The following is a 21,646-nucleotide window of genomic DNA, read 5'->3' as shown; positions in this document are numbered from 1 at the left end:
CCTTGATGTCATCTCTGGTGAACGGATCCCGGGACGCACCTTTGCCGATTGCTCTAAGGAAGCCCCTATTCCACTCACCGTAGTCGTGCCCCTCCTGCCAGCGACCAGCAGCCGTCCCGGGCCTGCGTTTGAGTTGGAAGACGGGGTCTTCCGGAACCCTGTTATCGGCAAGTATGATCTTCTATCGAATATACCGTCTCCTGAATCCCGTCCGATTTGCAGTCGATCCGCTGACCGAGATTCTACCGCCATGATAAAACGGGACATCGCTGTGTAACTACCAAAACGTCGGCGGAATGAACTCAAGCATCGAGGACTACCGCTTAGCCGTTTCAGATGCTTGCTACGACATTGTTGTCTTAACCGAGACATATTATACACGGAGTGGTTGACGAAATGTCAACATAAAACAATAAACACAACTCTACTGCCCCCACTCGCATAACAGTCCCATATGAATAGGAAACCCAGCAACGATGGGACTTTTATGCGAGTGGGAGCAGACTAGGTTTGAAAATCTACAAAAAAAAATTAATCATCCGTGCGCGTGCGATAAACTGTTTCAGATGGATTGTGTTCTTCCTAGCTTAGAGATTTCAACGCTATTCAGCTTCCGCTGAACAATCTACAAAATCATCTAACAACTGAAAAAAAAAAATTGTCGACACAGCTTTTTATGATTGTGAAAAACACTCACATTATTATTCAACTGTTCACAATTTTGAAGCCAATATCACCACTATTAAACTAACAAGCATATACACGAGTTGTTCTCCCATCCTTTCCGCATGATTTTCCTGTGTAAAGTCAAAAGTATTGAAAACTCCACCACTGTCTGGATAGCTTGTTCCAGTTGCCATATGGCGACAAGGACGTAAACTATGATTGACACAGTTTCTGTCTGTATCGAACGCTGTAGCCCCCAATCCAGCAGATCACCAATGCCACTTTGTTGGGCCTTTCGAACGCGAAACGCGTATACCACTGATGTGCCCGATCAGTAACGTACGTAAAGTGGCTGTCATTACATTTTAACGCAGGTTCCGAGCAGCACTCGAAGCTCATTTGGAGGATGTACGGTGTGCGCGTAACGTGCATGTTGATACATCAGTTTACTGAGGGCTCCTTCATCCGTGGTACTCCAACTAGGCCCGGCTGGATAATGTAATGTCCCAGCGAGGAATTGTACTCCAGCGAATGTGTAATAATGTTGGGTAATTTTGGGCAACAGTCCGACGCGGAAAGGAATAGTGTTAGTAGTCCGATAGAATAAGTTGCTTGTAACTGTAACTGTACCATCCTTCCAGCTATTGGATGTGGGAGTTGTTATTCGTCAGCATTTATAGGTGAAGTCGTAAGAATGCCCAAGAGATTGTATCAAAATACGATTCGCATAAATCTGGGTTTACATTTTCGACATTGCCAAATAAACGCAACAATACATTAAGGGGAACTACTGGAGCATTTATAGCAGGACACGTAATCAGGGCCTAACTAAAAAAAAAGGTAAGTTCGTAAAGGTTGCTTGACAACGTTTCCATCTTTATGTACTTACATTACCAATAACTTCATAGTTGCAATCTAGTGACATATCAGACGCATGGATATTTTCTACATGATGCTTTGTGCCAAAACTAACGGTATGCTTGTAAAACGTAAGTTTCCGAGCACCACCATAAGATAGACTTTTTTTGAAAATCGATGCTGAATCAGAGACCACAACAGTTACAAGCTTTGGCAATAAGCAAATTGGTTAGGTCCTAATACTTTATGGAAAAGTACGGTTTGAATTTTACTCTTTGACTTCACTGACCAATATCTTAGGGTTTGATCGATGTATGTTCATCCAATAACAAGTCTTTCTCTCTCTTTATTTGCAGGTAAAAAACTATGGACGATGAAGATGGATCTACAGCTGTCCCTGTCGATGATACCAACAACGATGAAACGGCTACCAATGAAACCACCACCAAGTCCGGTGAGGACGAGGTGGAAAATGCTGACGCTGAGACAACCGCAGTGGAGTCCAAAAGCTCACCTCAGCTAGTGGAATCGCCTCCTGATGGTACCGAAGCGGAACCAGCACCAACCGAAGCGTCAACAGTTTTAGATTCTGAAGGAAAAAGCGATGACGATGAACCCGATCAAAGCGATGAAGCTGCCCCGATCGAAGACGATGACGCCAATAAACGATTGGTCGAGGAACCTGCTGAAGTCACGGCAGCGCCAAAGGAAAGTGCATCGGACGACGGTGAAGCATCAGCTTCGCCAGAGAGAGACGAAGATTCACCCGCTGTCGCAGAAGATGGTGAAGATGAAGATAAAGCGGAGATAGACGACAAGGTGGAGGATGGAACTGACGTCACCGTGGAAGACGACAGTCAGCAAATCGAACCTGAAACCGAGAAGCGGCAACAGTTTCCTCAGTCTGAGGAAGAAGATCTTCCCGCCGAACAGCAGGCAGAAAATGATGAACCAATGGAAGACGAAGAAGATGATGATGTTCCTGTGCCGGACGCAGGAAATTTGGTTGATGAAGATGAAGCTGCGTCAGCAGTGGAGAAATGTGACGAAGAGGATGAGAAGGAGGTTGATTCATTCAGTAATCATATAGTGCATAAGGTGAATGGGGTACTGACGAGGCGATCGGTAGAATTGGACCGAGAAACAGAAGGAGAAACCGAGACAGAAGCGAGGGAAGATTTGAGAGTGGAAGTGAATGAAGAGGGAAACGAAACAGATGATAATGGTGACGGAGGGGCAATGAGTTTGGTCGAGGACGACGCCATCGAGCAGAAGACAGAGAAAATGCAGGAGGAGGAAGCTGAAAGGAGTGAAGATTTGAGAGTGGAAACGAACGAACAAGGGAATGAAACACATAATGACGACGAAGGGCAGCCGAGTTTGGCCGAGGACGACGCGATCGAGCAGAAAACAGAGACAATGCAGGAGGAGAACGATGATGAACAACATGAGGAAAGGAATGTTGGAATAGAACAAACTGAGGATATGGAATGTGAAGAAGATGAATCCGAAGAAGCAACTGTGTCGCATCGAGCAGATGAGAATGGTGCAGAGAAGCAAGGTCAAGTTGAGGAAAATCTGTCGATAGATAAGATGGAACGACGGTCCATCGAGAGTAATGGGAATGATACTGGAATGGATCAACAAGAACAAAGTGATATTCGTTCGGACGAACTTCATCAACTGGACAACAGTATTTCTATGGGTGAGTACCAAAATAATCTGTTGATAATATAAGTAATGCGTTTTTGGGACTACTAAGCATATCGCTTAACAGCTTTTGAACACACCTCTAATGTTTAACAATTCAGCAAAGATCAGCTGCTTTAAAACAAAGAATGTCTGATAATACGTTTCGGCTCAGTAGCTATTTCCTCTGTTTTATTTACTGATCGGTTGATTCTTGAAAAGTATATAAACACTACAACGGTAGCCGTACATTTGACATAACGCCATTTGCCAAACCTTATGCCAAATTATGGGACCATACCCCGCTACAACTGTTCACGGTGTATGTTTTTTGTTTAATATTCACAGAGCCACGAGTCAATGGTGACGTTCAGCACGATGATGATGAAGAAGAATCCGAGTCGGCTGGTTTAAAACGGCCACGTTCAGAAAGTCCAGCAGAATGTAACCAAAGCGACAGACAGGAACCATTCAGCAAACAACTTAGGCTTAGTGAAAGCGGTATATCGGAAAGCAAGCTTTCCGATTCAGTTCCCTTGCAGGAACTAGTCAAAGTGGGTCATAAAACTAGCTTTGGCACAGATCTGCTTGTAGAGAGCGGTAAGTTAGATCAGTCGATAGACTCGGGAAAGTCTTCACTTGCAGACAGTAATGAACCCGATGAAGAAGGCACCGCTCTGACGACGACGGTGCCGATACCGGAGGAAGAAGATCCTAAACCAGACCCACAACCCAATGGGGACGACAACGTAGATGACGATGAGCTGGATGATGACAAATCTAGTAGTTCAAGTTCATCGAGCTCTTCGAGCTCAAGTTCGGACTCGGAAAGTTCTGATGAAGAACAAAAAGAAGAAGATGATGAAAACCGAGAACCTACCCATCTGGTCGAGCATCCTGAGCCGGAACAGATTGCTAATGTTCAGGAAGAAATTGATAGCAGGTCGCGGTTGGAAATCGACGAGTCCCAATCGGAGGAAGAAGACGACGAGGAAGAGGAGGACGACGAAGAGGAAGCACAGATAACCCGCAGTGAAGGTTTGAAGCTGTCCATTTCGCTGAAACGGCCACCCGCGGAAGAGAGACCCACGGAAGAGGAAGAACAGTTGCCCCCAGTGATTCATGGCGCCGCGTTACCTCCGGTACCACCACAGCCCGTGGATTTCAGCAACCTGTTCAATCAGGACAAAATGCTAGGCAGTCATCGGCCCGAGCTGCTGAAGATTGACTATAACAGCAAACCTCCGGTGCACAACATCAGCGATCAGGTAAGGCAGGAAAATCGATCTTGGTTGATTATTAAAGTAATTTGAACTTGAAGGTTTGAACGATTATATCAAAATTCTCGCTCTTTGTATTGTATGAAAGTTTTATTTAAATGTCTATGTTACAATGTTTCATTATTTGTTATATTGCCTAGGTACAACAAGAACTGGCCAGTAAACCTGTTCCGACGGAACCTACCCCAACCGGGGGCTTCAGCTTGTTGAATCATCAGCTGAAAACCAACTACGTGGGAGTAGATTCAACCAGTTTTCTCATGGACGAATCATCCGACACGCTGGATGAGGAGAATAGACTAGTGATTGCGGAAAAGCAACGACGTGGCCGGAAAAAGGACACTTCCCCTGTGAAGCAGCCGCAGCTGCAGCCAAGTTGGCAACAACATGCCATGCCATACGGAGGAAACTATCAGCTAGGAATGATGCGATTGGGAATGAAACCGAGAACGAATGCGAAGCAGCCACCACAGCAACAACAAGCGCAACAGTTCTTTATGAAGTCGATGCTGGCTACCGGTAAGCAATCTCAGCCTCATCTGCCGGTTGCTCCTGCAGTCCCAGCTCAAATGCCTCCGCAAGCAGTGCAGCAATCACTCCTGGCACAGCCGCAACCAAGAATCCCAGTTCCGACACCACCTTCTTTGCCAGCAGAGAGTAAGAAAAAAGACAAAAAGAAGGTGTTCCTCTGTTCGCCTTGCGGTACCCACTACGAGAACTGGAACCTCTTCAAGCACATGCGGGAAGTACACAAGAAGTACATCTGCCTGTACTGCTTGGGAATTTTCCAAACCGCTGAAAAGCTAGTCAGTCATCTGGAAGCGAAGCACCAGGTTCGCAAGAAGCACGTGGCCAGCATCGACGAGTACCAGCAGCAACAACAGCAGCAAAACGTGGACACCAGCAAACCGCTGTATCTAATGTGTGCCCGCTGTGAACACATTTTTGAGAAGCTTCCCGGTAGCGATGAGGCGTCGATTGTGCAGCACGACTGCGCAGACTATCTGGATCGATGTGGAAACTGCGGAGAACTTAAACAGTCCAAGCATAAATGCGAAAAGAAGGCGGAACAACCGCCATCGGAACAGAGCAGGCTATTCAGCAACAACAATATAAATAGTAGCGTTAAAACTAATCTTAACAACAACTACGACGGCACTAGTGTTAGTGGTAATTCAACGGCTGTGATGTTAAACTACGATAGGCTTACGACTAATGGTAATAGTACTCACCACGATAACATGTACCAAGCGAATAGTCTGCTCAGGACTGGGCCAAACCGGAAACCCCAGAACAAGAAGCAGAAACTCTCTCACCCGAATCACCCGCAAGACTCGTTCCCCAACTTCACCAACTCGATTCTTCAATCGCAGCTCATGAAACCACTGGAAGCGCCTGTCCATCTACCTGCTCCAGTTTCCTATCCGCCAGAGCTTCTTCAGCATCAGCAGCAACAGTCCTATCCCTTGCAGCTACCACCGTCACAAGCTCAACTTGGCTTCGGTCAAAGCACTACCCTGTCGACCATCCCGGCCAGCCTGCTGAATGTGCAGGAACCGCCAACGGAGCTACCTCCCGTCCCAACGGAGTTGCCACCGTCGGTGATGGTGCCCCCCAGGGAAGATCAGCAACCGCCGCTGTTGGTACCCAAGTTGAAGGTGAAGATTCCCAAACAGTACTGCACTCCGATCGAGAGCGAGGAATCATCCACCGAGAGCAGCGACGAGGAAGAGGATGAGGCAGCGGATCAGGGAGACGATGACGATGACGACGAAGACGAGGAGGAAGAGGAAGAGCAAGAGCGTCCGGAGCAACAGGAGGAACATCAGCCGGAGTCGAGACAACGACGACACAGCGAAGGCGAGTTCGTGCCAAAGACACATGAGGTGGAGGTGAGTCGGTTTGTGCTTTTCTTATCTTCAATATTTATAGCAAAGAATGGCAACTTTTACTAGATTCTACCTTCAGATGAATAGACCTTGTTGTTTTATCCTTTAAACAGTTGTCATTTTTTTTAAACATATCTCTAGCCAACAATTGCTAACAAACAACTCACATATTTCAGGCATCCATCGAACACGCAGAAACACAGCAACAACCGCCAGAAGCCCCGGCCGCACCCCCGCCAAGAGTCGAGGACGATGTCAAGCTTGACCCGGTCGAGATGGACATCGAAGAGGAAGGCGACAGGCAACCGGTTCACTTGCCACCCGAGATGGGTCCGGCTCCTATGCCGGAGCACCATCAACCAGCACCGGAGCCGATGGCCGTGGATGACGAACTTTCACCACCAGTGGAACCAACCGATGCGGCACCGCCACCGCCGCCCGAATCCGAAATCTCACCACCGGTGGAATCGCTGGAACCGGAAGAACCACCGACGCCGTCTGACGGCATCGTCGTAGCCGATGAAGACGCCCAGCTATTTGAACTAGTCCTAGATGAACCCCTTGACAAGATCCACATAAGAGATTTTATCAAAATTTGTCTGCAAAAAACTGTGCCGTTCTGTCTGTACTGCAACCACGCGAGGCGGATCGCCGTCAATGGGAAGTATTTGGCACTGCATCTAGTGGCAACGCATCGCTTCCAAGCGACGGTCAACAGCATCACGGCGGAAGAACTTCTCCCGGCCACTATCGTGCAACGGTTCAAATCCTGCTTGGAAGAGCTAGAACCCCTTTACTTCAACCTGGAGACGTTCGATTCCAGCTGGACCCCAGAGCAGAAGGCCGTTACCTATCCGAAGCAGTTCGAGTGCTTCCAGTGCCGATTCATAACAAGGATACACAAGGAACTGTACCTGCACAACCGTAAGATGCACCAGAAATCGGTACTGATATGTTTGATGTGTCGGGCAAACTTCTTCAGCTACAGTGAACTGCTCTGTCACATGTGTCCCGGGGCTCCAAATCGGCAGATCATCCTGGATTACAGCTTCCGGTGTTGTTCGTGTAACATCGATGGCATCCCGTCGGCGTTCCGGCTGATGGTTCACTTGCGGAAGCGCCATTTTGCTTGCGACGTCTGTTTGGAGCAGTGCGTGGAGCAGGGGGCTCTGTCGAATCACGTCTGGAAGCACAAACTGCACCACCTGTGCTACCGGTGCGGAATAGCCTACCGGAACAAGGCGGACATTTTGAAGCATCTGTTCTGGAAACACGGAACGGAGGGCGTGGTTTGCAAGAGGTGTCTGCAGAAGAAGTGGCCACACGTGTACCATTTCTGCGTGCCACCGGCGCAGTTTGTTTGCGAGGTGTGCCAGATGGGCTTCCGCAAATCGTTAGCTCTGAAGGTACACCGGAGGTTGCACAACGGCGAGGACAAGTACCCGTGCAGCGAAGACGGGTGCGAGAAAAAGTTCATTTCGAAGAAGTTGCTGTTGAAGCACGTGCAAAGGCACTACGAGCCTCCTCCGCCGCCTCCATCTCCGCCGAAGCCAAAGGAACCTACGCCAGAACCGGTGGCGGCACCTCCGGTCGAAGACGTGAAACCGAAGGAGGAACCAATCGAAAAGGTGAAGGAGGAGATGAAGGATGAAGGAGATTCGAAAATTAAGACAGAAGTCAAGGAGGAGAACGGGGAGAAGTCCAAATCGAATGAAGAAACACCGAGGAAGAAGAAAAAGAAACGCTCCAAGGATGACGCAGAGAAATCGTTGGTTGATCTAATGAACCTACCGGCGTTGAATTTATCCGAGAGTGACAGTAGCGACGATTCGGATGCAGATCATTCGAATGCCAGCAGTCGACGATTCCCATCTGCACCCGGAACCACCAAGGGGGACAACTCAGGCGACGAAGCAGGAGAGAAGTCAGAGCCAAAGAAAGAGGAACTGAAGGCGGAAAATGAGGATGAGGATGGGCTGGAGAAAGCGGGATCGGAAGAAATTGTGAACATCTGGAACAACTTCAAGAACTATCAAGCCAGCCGGGGAAATAGTCGGCGGCCATCGCTTTCAGAGGAAATAACCGAGGAACAGTTCGTAGAGAAGATGCTTAGGAGCAAGGTGTTGCACGTATCGCAATCGGATCACGACTACTGTATGATGTTTAAGAAGGTCTATCCGGAAGTCAAGGCCAGTGAGGTTGGAGAGACGATTGTCATCGATGACGATGGCAATATGGAGAAGGAGAAACAACAGGAGTCGCTGTTGAAGGGTAACGCCCGGGTGGGAAGTCCTTCGAAGAAGCAGAAATCACCCAGGAAGCATAAGGTTTCCAAGAGTGGATCGGATTCTTCTTCCAGTGATAGCGGAAGCGACTCGGACTCAAGCTGCGAATGTGGATCGAACTGCAGCTGTAGTTCTAGTAGTTCCGGCAGCAGCAGTTCCAGTTCGGACGACTCGGATAGCTCCGATGAGAATAATCCAAAGAAAAAGGACGACAAGAAGAAGAAAGAAGAAAAACAGGTACCGAAGGTAGAAGAACCGGTAATTCCGGTGCAGGAAGAACCGCCAGCAGAACCACCGGAGCCCATCGATCCGGATACCGTAATACACGAATCGGATTTGGAAACAGATGAATCCGAAACGGACGAGGAGTTCTACGATGAACATCCACAGAAAATGGCAAGCCAACTGTTGGCGGAGAAACGGCGCCAACTGATGCAGCAAACCTGTATGAGTCCAATGAACCAGTTTGGCATCGTGGAAAACAGTCGACCCTCAACTCCGTCGCTTCCAGAGGAAATGGTTGCCAAAAAGAAGGTGAAGCTGAAGAAGAGAAAACGAGAGCGTAAGCTTACCAAGAAGACACCTCCTCCACCACTGCTTCAGGAACCAGTTCAAAACATTCCTCCGGCATTGAATTTTAGCCACGTGGATCAGTTTTCACCTGCTCCGATACCGGTAACCACGCCGTTAACCGCACCGCCAATATTGCATTCAGTGGAAAGCCCAATGATTCCTACAGCGTCTACTGCCTGTCAGGATAGTCCATTTTCACCAGCATCGGCTGCTCCGAAGACGCCGCGACTCAGCACCGGTAACAGTTCCGAATCGGATGCACCCCTGAAACGATCTCAGCGCAGTCGAAAACCGAATAAGTTCTACGGATACACCAGTGACGATGAGATCCCGCCGGGTTTGACCCCAATACTATCGAAAAACCCGGAGAAATCCATCCTTTCCGTGATGAAACCTACTCCGCCTCCCAATCTGGTCTGGAGCAAAGAAGATCTTCCTTCGCCGCCCAAAGTGAAATCATCCAAAACAAAACCGATCGATCCCAGTACCCCGCTAAGTTCCCGAGCAGCACCTCCGGCCGCAGCACCAACTCAACATCCAGTTCCACTACAGCAGCCTCCACGTGTCGATACCACGCGGATCCCCAACGTTCCGGTGCACCACGTTATTCCCAGTCCGCTAGCTACTCCGCTGCACAACGACGCCGATAGTGATTCCAGCCAGGAAGGCGCCCTCCAAATCAGCCAAAAACCAGCCAAATCGACTCCCCTTCGAGCTGCCCCGCCGCTTCCCAAATTGAAGCTCTCCGTACCGAAGAAGGCCGCTTCCAGAGGAACACCTAAAACTCCAGCGGCCCGCAAGCGTGCGCCACCCAAGTCTAAGACACCCAAATCCGCTCCTCCCGTACCGTCGACGGCCGCTCAAATCCCTCCTGCCTTCCCACCCACATCCGCACCGGCTACCACCGCCGTCGCCAGTCCCTTCCAGCCGCCTATTGTCGATCCGGCAGCACCGAAAGTACCCCCGCTAGGTTCCTTCCCAAGCATCCGGCAGTCGGAGTTCTTCCCCGCCAACCAGATCCGCATTCCGGCCGGGTGGCGTCCCCCGCGGGAAGGTGAGTCCGTCTACTGTTACTGCCGGTGTCCGTATGACGAGGTGTCGGAAATGATTGCCTGCGATGGAGACAACTGCCGGATCGAGTGGTTCCACTTCGAGTGCGTGGGAATCATCATGCCGCCGAAGGGCAAGTGGTTCTGTCCGGAGTGCAAGCTGAAGCAGCAGCAACCAGGCGGCGCAGCGGCACAGATTGCAGCGCAGGCAGAACTGCAGGATGATTTGATGGATTCGAACTAAGTAGGTTTCTGTTTTACATTATGAATTTGTTCTGGTTTGGCTGACTAATTACTTAAATATTGGCAAAAGCATATGACGAACGGCCGGCCGCATACACGTTTTAGTTGTTTTTAATAAAATAAATAATGATACAATCTCATACAGTTTATTGTGAGATAAATTATGGTGTATCTGTATAGAATAAAGTAGTTTACTAGTTCTGCATACAAGTAAACTCGTAGAACCACGTAGAAGAATGAAACATTAAACAGTAACGTTGTTTAAAAAGTATCTTAACGATTGTAAAAGAAAAAGAATTCTCTAGAAGACAGAACTAATTCTCGGTAAAAAAAACACCGACATTAATTTATTGAACATGAATTCATTTGGAGTGGTTCGACTCCTACAACAATGAGTTTGAATGCAATGTATCAATGACAGTGTGCTTTACACATGAGAACTACCTAGATCAAACAAGTACATTTAGACAACAACAGAATATTTTGAAACGCTTATATTTGTGAGAAATACATCAAACGACGCAGATATGAAAAAAAAACAAAAAATCATTTAGTTTAGATAGTTGTTTCATCCCTAGGTTTTTTTATGTCGTAGTTTTGTATTTTAGTAGGACCTAGCTGCTTTGTAAGCAACAACACAAAACAAAAACCTGTAGATATACGTGGCAGAAAGTAGTGTGTACATAAAAGATATAGTTGTATTTTGGGTTTTCCACCTGTTTTCCTATTTGATGGATGTGTACTAGTTTGCCGAGAGAGAGGATAGAGGATATCCGAGTTTAGCGTTCCCATTTTCGTTTTCATACCCTCATTTCACAACACATACAAAAAAAAATAAATGACACGCTTGGGAAACGAAGTTTGAAAAACTTTTTTCCTATACCTTTTGCATCTGCTGCAAACACCCCCTCACACACATCCTTCGGTATAATCGACGTTCATTTTGACTAGCTCGACACATGTTGGTTTAGAGAAGGTTTTCGAAAACACGAAAAGATTCCGCAATGACACAGATACGGATTGAAGAATACAATCTGGATTACCGAAGTTGTTAAGGCTTCATAGCATAGCCCCGGTGTGATCATGTTAGTGAATGCTTTCCCCGAAAAATATAAACAAAATTATCAAATATTATTGGAGCGACCTGAGACAGGTGATAAAATTTATGTGAAAATAATTGGAACTAAAAAAACCTGTACACTAACCAAGGGGGTGCGAAATATGGTGAAGCCGAGAGAAACATGATTGTTGTGCAAACGATATCCCTGCCCCATCAGATCCGGTCGATTGGTAAAGTGTAACGTTAAACGAGAATTTCTCCTAAAATAAACCTACCTACCAACAGCAAATAGTCAGACTAATGTTGACGCTAATGGAAAAGTACTATCCCGGTTTTAGTTTGATTGCATTATTGAGAAATCCCTTCGGGAGTTGGTTTCTTTATTGTTTCCAGTCGTCATCCGTTTTCGCCGTTGCTCGTTGAAATTGTGTTTTACTATTCCACACGTCACCACTATGTGTAACCAAAAACTTTCCGCAGCACTTTGCGTTTAAAATTTGTTCAAGTTTTTCCATCTGCAGAGTGGTTCATACGGAGTGAATTTTGTTGGCGTTGGTAAGCCTTAATTGGTTACGTAGTGCGTAGTACGGCCCTATTTGCCGCTGCAACAACAACAAACACATCCTGATCGAGAACTAACATCACTAGGCATGCCTCTGTATATACCCGCAATCTATACTTCTTGGTTCAGTTTATCGCCAAGCCTATCCTTGTATCCGGAGGAATGGATGGAAGGTATCGTGTGTCCTATCCACAAAAAGGGCGACAAGTTGGATTGCGGGAACTATCGCGTGATCACACACTACTGAGCGCTGCCTACAAGGTACTCTCTCAAATTTTATGTCGCCGTCTATCACCGATTGCAAGAGAGTTCGTGGGGCAATATCAGGCTGGATTCATGGGTGAACGCGCTACAACGGATCAGATGTTCGCCATCAGCCAGGTGTTGCAGAAATGCCGCGAATACAACGTGCCTATTAAATTTGATGAACCGGGACCACTTTAGAACAGCAGGAAGGAGGACACTAGTAACCACCGACTTAACAATCGCGAGACCGTAACTATCGTAATTTAATATTAATAATTTGGGGGGGAATTTCTCCGGGTTATAATTCAATCACTTGTTTATCGTTTGGGTACTGTTTTCAGAAGAGAGCGTCCAGGCTCTTGTTTATTGTTTTTATAACATTGATCGCGCAGTTGCGCGTCCTTGCGCGCAAGCGGCTAATGATTGTTAATGATCATTTGATAGCACTCTAAGATACATTAACATAAAGTTAGTGCAATACACATTAGTGCCCACATATCTTTTGTTCATCGATTTCAAATCGGCGTATGATACAATCGATCGAGAACAGCTATGGCAAACTGATACGATTGATCAAGGCGACGATGGATCGAGTGATGTGCGTAGTTCGAGTATCAGGGACACTCTCGAGTCCCTTCGAATCTCGCAGAGGGTTACGGCAAGGTGATGGTCTTTCGTGCTTGCTGTTCAACATTGCTTTGGAGGGTGTAATAAGAAGAGCGGGGATAAACACGAGTGGGACGATTTTCACGAAGTCCGTTCAGCTGCTTGGTTTCGCCGATGATATTGATATTATAGCTCGTAAATTTGAGACGATGGCGGAAACGTACATCCGATTAAAGAGTGAAGCCAGGTGAATCGGATTAGTCATTCATGTTTCGAAGACAAAGTACATGATGGCAAAGACTCCAGGGAGGAATCACCGAGCCCGCCACCCAGAGTTTCTTTCGACGGTGATGAAATCGAGGCGGTTGAAGAATTCGTGTACTTGGGCTCACTGGTGACCGCCGACAACGACACCAGCAGAGAAATTCAGAGGCGCATTGTGGCAGGAATTCGTGCTTACTTTGGACTCCGCAAAACTCTACGATCGAATAAAGTTCGCCGTAACACGAGTTAACTATCTACAAAACGCTGATTAGACTGGTCGTCCTCTATGGGCACGAAACATGGACCCTACGTGCAGAGGACCAACGCGCCCTTGGAGTTTTCGAACGGAAGGTGTTGCGTACCATCTACGGTGGAGTGCAGATGGAAGACGGGACTTGGAGAAGGCGAATGAACCACGAGCTGCATCAGCTGCTGGGAGAACCAACCATCGTTCATACCGCGAAAATCGGGAGGCTACGGTGGGCGGGTCACGTCATCAGGATGTCGGATAGCAACCCGACTAAAATGGTTCTCGAGAGTCATCCGACCGGTACAAGAAGACGTAGAGCGCAGCTATGGCTAGGTGGGTCGACCAAGTGGAGGACGATCTGCGGACCCTACGCAGAGTGCGGAACTGGAGACAAACAGCCATGAACCGAGTGGAATGGAGACGGCTACTATGTACCGGCCTTAGCCTGATCGGTAAGTAAATGATGACGTTGCTCTCCTAGCTAAACGGCGCTCTGATGTGCAGAGTAAGCTCGATGATCTCTGCGATCGCTCCTCGACGGCAGGTATTACCATCAACGTCAACAAGACCAAATAGTTGGATGTTAACACGGTCAAACCTTCCAGCTTTACGGTAGCTAGGCAAGCTGTAGAGTGTAGACAATAGTCCTGTTCAACAACGTAGGTTGAACTTGCTCGAAGTTGCTGCATCATACTCTTCTCCGTTTGAGGCCAAATAGGTGAGAACAGGATAAAGCCACTTCGAGCTAGTTCAAGCTACGTCGTTGAACGGGACTAATGCTGAAAGCTTCCAATATTTTGGTAGTCAAATGACGGTCGATGGCGGTACCAAGATCGATATACATAGGTGCACGGATCAAGAAGGCGAGGGTTGTCTTTAAGAAATGTTGGAAAAACAATCTGATTAGTCGACGCACCAAAATCTGAATTTTCAACTCGAACGTGAAATCTGTGCTGCTATAGGGTGGGGCGGGGCAAGATGGATCACCATAACTTTGTGAATACAAATCATATTGGTTTGTATTCGCCCGCTACTCTTTAATACACTAGTTAGCTATGCTAAAAGTCGATAAAAAGTTCATTAAATACGAAATATGATGTCAAACAAGCAGTTTTAACCCTTTATAAGGCCGAGAAAACTAGAAGAGTTATCAACGCATACTATTATGGAAATGATTATATACATGATTACATGTACAAAACAATTTTTGTTTGAAAGAAACTCTCAAAAATCTAGGTGGCAATATAGTTGCCACTGCCCGTTTAGGCCACCAGCACTGGTGGCAATATTCTTGCCACTGCCCGTTTAGCGTACTTTTCTTCTTTTGATTTCGACAAAAGGCCGGAAAAGAGATTTTAGAGTGGGTTAGGGCTTAACCCATAATATAAACTGTGTAGTTTAGATCATGTCAACCCATAATTTGATTATTTCTTAAAATATTTACCAAATCTTAAATTTTACAATAAGTTTGAGCTAATTTTCTTCACTCGGTCAAATTTAGCCATTTTTGAGACTACAAATGGCTCTCAAATTGTTGTTAGAGCTTTGTTAAGTACCAAAAAATACCAAGCGTTGTTAGTAATCCCAATTTTGCGCAAACCAAAAAAAAAGTTCGACATAATTTGTTATAGAACAGAAAAAAAATACAAACAGTTGATGGCAATATAGTTGCCACTGCCTTATAAAGGGTTAAATTTACCATGGCAAAACATGATCATCGACCCACCAACGCTTGTTGTGTGCGTTTTGTTTCTTACCACATCAACCGGTTTGATAGCCGAGTGGTAGCGTGCGAGTCTGGTGATGTCAAGGTTCTTGGTTCGAATCCGGTTGTCAAAAGAAACTTTTTTTAATTGAAAATCGAGTCCATGGTAAAATTGAAAATTTAATTCTGTTGAATTGAAACAAAAATCAGTCTGCACAAATTTAGTGACGTTGCAAATTTAAATTGACCCTCAGAATAGTAATTTTCACCGCAAGCCGCCGTTCAGTGTAGGTGCACGGATCAAGAAGGCGAGGGTTGCCTTTAAGAAATGTATGGAAAAACAATCAGATTAGTCGACGCACCAAAATCCGAATTTTCAACTCGAACGTGAAATCTGTGCTACTATAGGGGGCGAGCGGGGCGGGGCAAGATGGGTCACCTAAGGATGGATCACCATAACTTTGTAAATACAAATCGTATTGGTTTGTATTCGTCCGCTACTCTTTAATACACTGCGGGGCAAGATGGGTCACCTTTTAAGTAATTCACATTTTCTCTACGAAAAACGTCTAAATATAAGATTTGTTCCGCATTCATATATGCTCCATATCCATACTGAGTGTTACAACCTGGAGTTCGGGGTGGCCGAGACACATGGTAGTGTAATAACACTCCAGGTGTAAACGAATAAACAAATTAAAATGTTACTTTATTAACATAAAAGATTACATGACTATGACGCGACACGTATGTACCGTGGGGTGCCCTAATTTCGCGCGGGTCCAAATTTCGCTCATTGCACAATGGTCGGAAAAAGATAAAGTTCGGCCAAAACTCTTTTTATGTGTTTAATCGAATTTATAGGTTGCCTTGATATGTTATATAGTATTTTTAGTGTTTAAAAAGGGGTATTCAAAAATTATGTAATTTCAATAATTTCAAAAACGGTGAAAATCAGTAAACCCCATATTTTTGAGTTTTTTGTTAAAAAATCAATTCGAATTTAAATAAATGATCATCTTTTGATCAAATCCAATCAAGTTTGTTCAAAACGTGTGAAAAATATGGAAAGATAAATTTTATATCAGTAAAAAATGGAAAAATTACGTAAATATATGAAAAAACATGTCTTTTTTAAATAGCTCTAATTTGAAAAACTGCAAATTTCTGCAAAATATTTAAACGTTTTTAGGCAGCTCTAAGCATGATGTTTAAGATGTACTATTTGAAATTGCGGCGACACGTGACGACACGAACCGTTTTTTAACTTAAAAATTACCAAAATTTCTAAGGTACAATATATGAAAATTTGAAAAGTTTTGTGACATATTAATTTTGCACCATACGTGCATTTAAACAGTCCAATAACAAGCTTTCATATTCTGGATACCTTAAAAGATATATTACATTCTCAAAATATTATTATTTTACTTTTTTCGAATAATTCATTTTTAAATTTTATGACTTAGGCCACTTTGGCAGTGAAAATGTCATTGAAATACAAAAGCTGGTATGCTTTTAATAAAGAATCATAAAAGTACAATACATTAACTTTGTTATAAGGTGAAATAAAGTTTAAAAATATCAATTTCGTTTTTTGAGAGTTTTGGCCGCCCCATTGTATGGAGCCCGACCAATGTGCATTGATCATATTTAGACATCATAATCATAAAAACAATTGTGCAATTGTCCCAATTTCACTTTAACTATACTATCTAAAGTAAAATTTGGATAATGCAACGATTAGTTCTATGATTATCTTCTCTAAATATTATCAGTGAGCGAAATTTGGACCCGCACGAAATTAGGGCACCCCACGGTACAAGATGACGACTACAATACTTCTAAAACTAAAGTCTGCTTTTGTGCATCAACCGATCGCATATTGAAATGCTATCGGCGAGCAAGCAGAGCCGCGAGAGTTGAGAGATTGTTCAGTGTTTCTCAACACTGAGTAAACAAGTGCTACTAGTAAACATTTTATAAATTTATTTGGAATATAAAAAACTTTACGATTTGGATGGTCCTAAGGCGACTTGAAAATCGATGCTTTTACTAAAAAAATATCATAATTTTATGTTATAATTTTGAGCATTCATTCCGCATGATTGAAGTCATTTATGAGATAGTCTTGTAACAAAAAATAAATAACTTTTGAATGCTCCAAAAATACGTTCAAAATTGAAGGTTACCCATCTTGCTTCGCGGCCGTTTATATGGAAATTATATGGAATGCATCGCATAAGAAAAATGGCTGAAAACTATTTTATGTTTTATCTCCAATGAGAGTGAATATTTTTTTAATCAATGCCCAAAACTTTTGTATATTCACGCTCACGCTGATCATCTAACAAAATTATTAACATAATCAAAACACTGACCTATCAAAGCACTGACCCATCTTGCCCCGCCCCACCCTACGCCAGTGAAACCTGGTGTGTATCAGTGGAGAACACTCAACGGCTGCAGGTCTTCATCAATAGATGCCTGCGGTATATCATTCGTGCATGGTGACCTCACAATTGGATCCCCAACGTGGAGCTCCATCGTCGATGTCCTCAAAAGCCGATAGCGACAGAAATTCGGGAGCGAAAGTGCAGGTGGATCGGTCACACTCTACGCAGGGGCGGAAGCGAAATCTGCAAAAAAGCGTTAGACTAGAACCCAGCAGGACATCGCAGCAGAGGCAGACCCAGAGGCTCATGGCGGCGCAGCCTCAACAACGAAATCAAGCAAGTCGACAGAAATTTCACCTGGCCACAGGTCAAGACGATGGCGGGTAATCGCCCAGGATGGAGATCTTTCTACTCGGTCTGTCCGATCACGAACGCTAGATGACGAGGGCAATCCTCTCGGTTGGAGCATTCCTGCTGGAGCGGTCAATTCCTCTTCGGAATGCCACGGATGATCGACTAGTTCCTTCTTCAGGAACGCCTGGGGTGTCAATGTTCAGACGGGAACGTGAATAACTCTGTCCTGAAAAGGACTGGTGGTTCGGCTGGCTTCGAAGGGAAGAAACTGCTTTCTGTTACAAAACCGATTCATTGACGTGTGCCTAAAACTATATAGGTATGTAATACTAAATCACACCTGACACCTGGAGATCGACATGGGACATCTTTCTGATTTCAATAATTAAATCTCACTCTCAGTTAAGTTTGAATCAATAAAACATTTTTATTTTTATATATAAGTGTATGTGTGTATTTTAATTTTTCATCTTACTGCTTTCATTATTTTACTTTTTGAATATTAACATGTCAAAAATGTAATCCTTATACTTCTATGTTGCTTGTGGCTTCTACAAAATGCCCATCGTAGGAATTTATAATATAGCAAACTGTTGTAAAGTGTATCCGAGTCTTTTATCGTCCTCACTTAGATATTGATCCTCTGTTAACGTAATGCGACCATTTCAGATTCCTCATTTTTTCACCCATTTCCCGTTGTTGTGGTTTGCTAATTCTGCTGCTTTCAAGAGAATCTTCCCGCATTCATTCGATTCGTTTTGTTTATTTCTAACAACATTGGTTTACAGAGTGCAATTTTCATAACTTTTCTTTGCTTGAATATGAAAACAAAGCTTGATAATAACCTTTCTAAAGACCCCTTTCGATATAATTACACGTTGTGACCTTAACAACTTGGTTTAGTCAGCTAAAATCTATAGTATTCTTTCTTAAGACCTGCCGCACTGCGCATACCGATCTGAATGCTGGTGGTCCACAAGAAACGTATCAGAATCGGTACTCTAAAACATAAATCTAAATTGCTACTAATTCCTACGTGCGGTAATTGCGTCCCTCTTCCATGTTGGATTCAGAGTTGATTCTTGCTAGCTACACTGTATCCTTCTTCTCTGTTTAATAGAAAATGCGTAAATTATAAAAAAAAAACTACTCTAATCGTTTCTTCATCCTCCTCCTTTCGATCAGCTGTTAAAAGTATCGTTTGTGTTAATCAGTAGTGTGGCGCCTATCATTCGTCAAAGATGATAAAATGAGGTTTTTTGATTCAAGAGAAATAAACCTAACGGATAGATGTTACCTCTCTTTTTCAGCTGAACTTAAAAAAAAAATATGAGAAAATGAATGACCACGCTCGTTTTCTTCATTTTTCCCCAATGGTCAACGCCCAACGGTGCCTAGTTATAGTAGAGGATAAGGGATTTCCAGTAATAAAGCTGTAATAAATATTGTTTGTGTCCTTTAAAGAGAATATTACTTGCTTTGTCAGGGTTGCAGCATGTCCTCGAAGTGATTTGCCTAACGAACCAACAGACGAAATCAGGATGTCGCGTTCGTTTCGCCATTGTCGTGGTAGTTGTTGGCGTTACTGCTGTTTGTGTTATTATTATTGTTGTTGTTATTATTAGCGTTGCTGTTGGCAGTGGAGGAGCCGCCCGTGTTGCCACCATTTCCGCCTGTTCCGGTACCACTGGTACCAGTCGTCCCCGAGCCGGTGTTTGTGTTAGCATTGGACCCTGCGCCGCCACCGCCACCACCCATGTTGGCATTCGAATTACTGTTGGTGTTACTGCTGGCCGTATTGTTGCTTCCGTTCACTATGAATGACGTTCCCAGTCCGTATAGATGGCCACAATACTTGGCGTTGTCAATGTTATCCTCGAAGAACATCTGAAAAAGCGGAGAAGAGAGAAATTACAGGTTAATTACGGTCTATTGAACGCAGGTGGCAATTGAACCTAAAAGTGAGTATTTATACTAAGGCTACGGTAGACTACGCTGGGCTGGTCATGTTGTTCAAATATCTGAAGAGTACCGTGGGGTGCCCCAATTTTACGCGGGTCCAAATTTCGCTCACTGATCATATTTAGACATCATAATCATAAAACCAAGTGTGCAATTGTACCAATTTCACTTTAACTATACTATCTAAAGTAAAATTTGGACAATGCAACGATTAGTCACAGACAAACAGACGTAACACTTGCAAAATTTCTATCGGCTACGCATTTAACGATCATTTTAAATTTTCATAGTTGTGGCTTTCACAACCAGAGGCGCGCGCATCGTTTTTCTATGCGTTTGACGTTTCACACTAGCGCCTTCTGTTGACGATATTGCACAACACAGTAATTCGTGCAACTTTCCCACCAGGTGATGGTAGTGTGAACTGGGCGATGGATTTCCATGAAAATCGTTCAAGGTCTTACGTCTGTTTGTCTGTGGATTCGTTCTATGATTATGTTCTCTAAATATTATCAGTGAGTGAAATTTGGACCCGCGCGAAATTAGGGCACCCCACGGTACTTTTCATTCATTATAATTTATATAAAGTGGCTCTACATTTTTGTATATCATCATCAGTTCCTTCCCCATCCCCATACTCTCTGTAATCGCATAACTGTCCCATATGAATAGGGAACCCAGCACAGGTGGGACTAATATGCGATTGAAGAGTGGCATATTGACCTGCAACATAACGTAGCAGGCACCATTTTCGCCTAATAATAGAAGATGACCAACACTCACACACTGAAGATGGCTGTTAACTCTCACTGCAGCATTGGTTACTTGTGTGAGTGTAGCTAGTTTGGTCATACTGGTGTAGCATCTACGGACGATCAATCAGCTCAAATTCAAGCTTTTTTTTATTTTTTTTAAAGAAACCTTGAATGGATTCCCTATGAATTCATGAAGATTAATGCTGATGATAGGAAGGCCCATATAGCTGATGAGGTAAGCGCACGGATATTCAGCATGACCATGCTGAGGGTTCGATTCCCCGTCGGTCCAGGAATTTATCGTAATGCCACACGGTACACACATGTAAAATGGTCATTGGCAGAGAAAGCTGAGAAGCAGGTTTTGTCCCAACTGGGACGTTACGCCAAGAAAGAGGAGGAACGCATCATGGGACGGCTTCGTGCCGTGAGCCGAAATCTGTAGAAATAATGATGGCAAACTCCTGACGGACGGACGTGAGGTGATTGAAAGGTGGAAGCAGCACTTCATTAAGCACCTGAATGGCGATGAGGATAACGTGGAAAACGAAAACGCCAGTGCAGTAGAGGACGACAATGATCCAGCTCCCACGCTGAGGCAAGCTAAGGATGCCATTCACCAGCTCATAACAACAAAGCAGCTGGTAATCATGGTATCACAGGCTGCGATTCGTAAGCTGACCTCATCAAGATGGATCCAGAAAAATTGGCCACCTTCCTGCACCGGATGATAGTCAGGATCTGGGTATCCGATCAGCTACCGAAGAAGTGGAAGGAAGGGATAATCTGCCACAGGAAAGTCAATCATTTGGAATTTGAGAATTTCAGAGCGATCACCATTTTGAATGCTGCCTATAAAGTGCTATCCCAGATCATATTTCGTCGTCTGTCACCTAAAACGAATGAACTTGTGAGAAATTATCAGACCGGCTTTATCGATGGAATACCAGGTTC

The 21,646-nt window shown here is 44.6% G+C and overlaps 3 protein-coding genes across 12 annotated transcripts in view; 1 reads left to right on the top strand and 2 right to left on the bottom strand.

Moving 5' to 3' along the window:
• LOC109409848 (uncharacterized) overlaps positions 1-11,915 on the top strand; it is a 233,093-nt gene extending 221,178 nt beyond the window's left edge. For all 7 annotated transcript variants that reach the window (XM_062855634.1, XM_062855633.1, XM_062855632.1 and 4 more), the window contains 4 exons: positions 1,881-3,229; positions 3,562-4,481; positions 4,634-6,385; positions 6,559-11,915. In XM_062855634.1, coding sequence (XP_062711618.1) covers positions 1,891-3,229; positions 3,562-4,481; positions 4,634-6,385; positions 6,559-10,533 — 7,986 coding nt within the window. In that variant the 5' untranslated portion in view covers positions 1,881-1,890 and the 3' untranslated portion in view covers positions 10,534-11,915. The remainder of the gene's footprint in view (positions 1-1,880; positions 3,230-3,561; positions 4,482-4,633; positions 6,386-6,558) is intronic.
• Positions 1-21,646, bottom strand: part of LOC109409852 (V-type proton ATPase subunit F) — a 421,144-nt gene that overhangs the window by 298,950 nt on the left and 100,548 nt on the right. The window lies entirely within an intron of this gene.
• Positions 18,378-21,646, bottom strand: part of LOC109409847 (CCR4-NOT transcription complex subunit 7) — a 47,373-nt gene continuing 44,104 nt past the window's right edge. For all 4 annotated transcript variants that reach the window (XM_029875099.2, XM_062855617.1, XM_029875100.2 and 1 more), the window contains one exon: positions 18,378-19,862. In XM_029875099.2, the coding sequence (XP_029730959.2) occupies positions 19,512-19,862 (351 nt within the window). In that variant the 3' untranslated portion in view covers positions 18,378-19,511. The remainder of the gene's footprint in view (positions 19,863-21,646) is intronic.

The sequence above is a fragment of the Aedes albopictus genome, chromosome 3 (genome assembly GCF_035046485.1).
Source record: "Aedes albopictus strain Foshan chromosome 3, AalbF5, whole genome shotgun sequence".
In the NCBI taxonomy this organism is placed as follows: Eukaryota; Metazoa; Arthropoda; class Insecta; order Diptera; family Culicidae; genus Aedes; species Aedes albopictus.
This window is presented reverse-complemented; position numbering and strand designations above follow the sequence as displayed.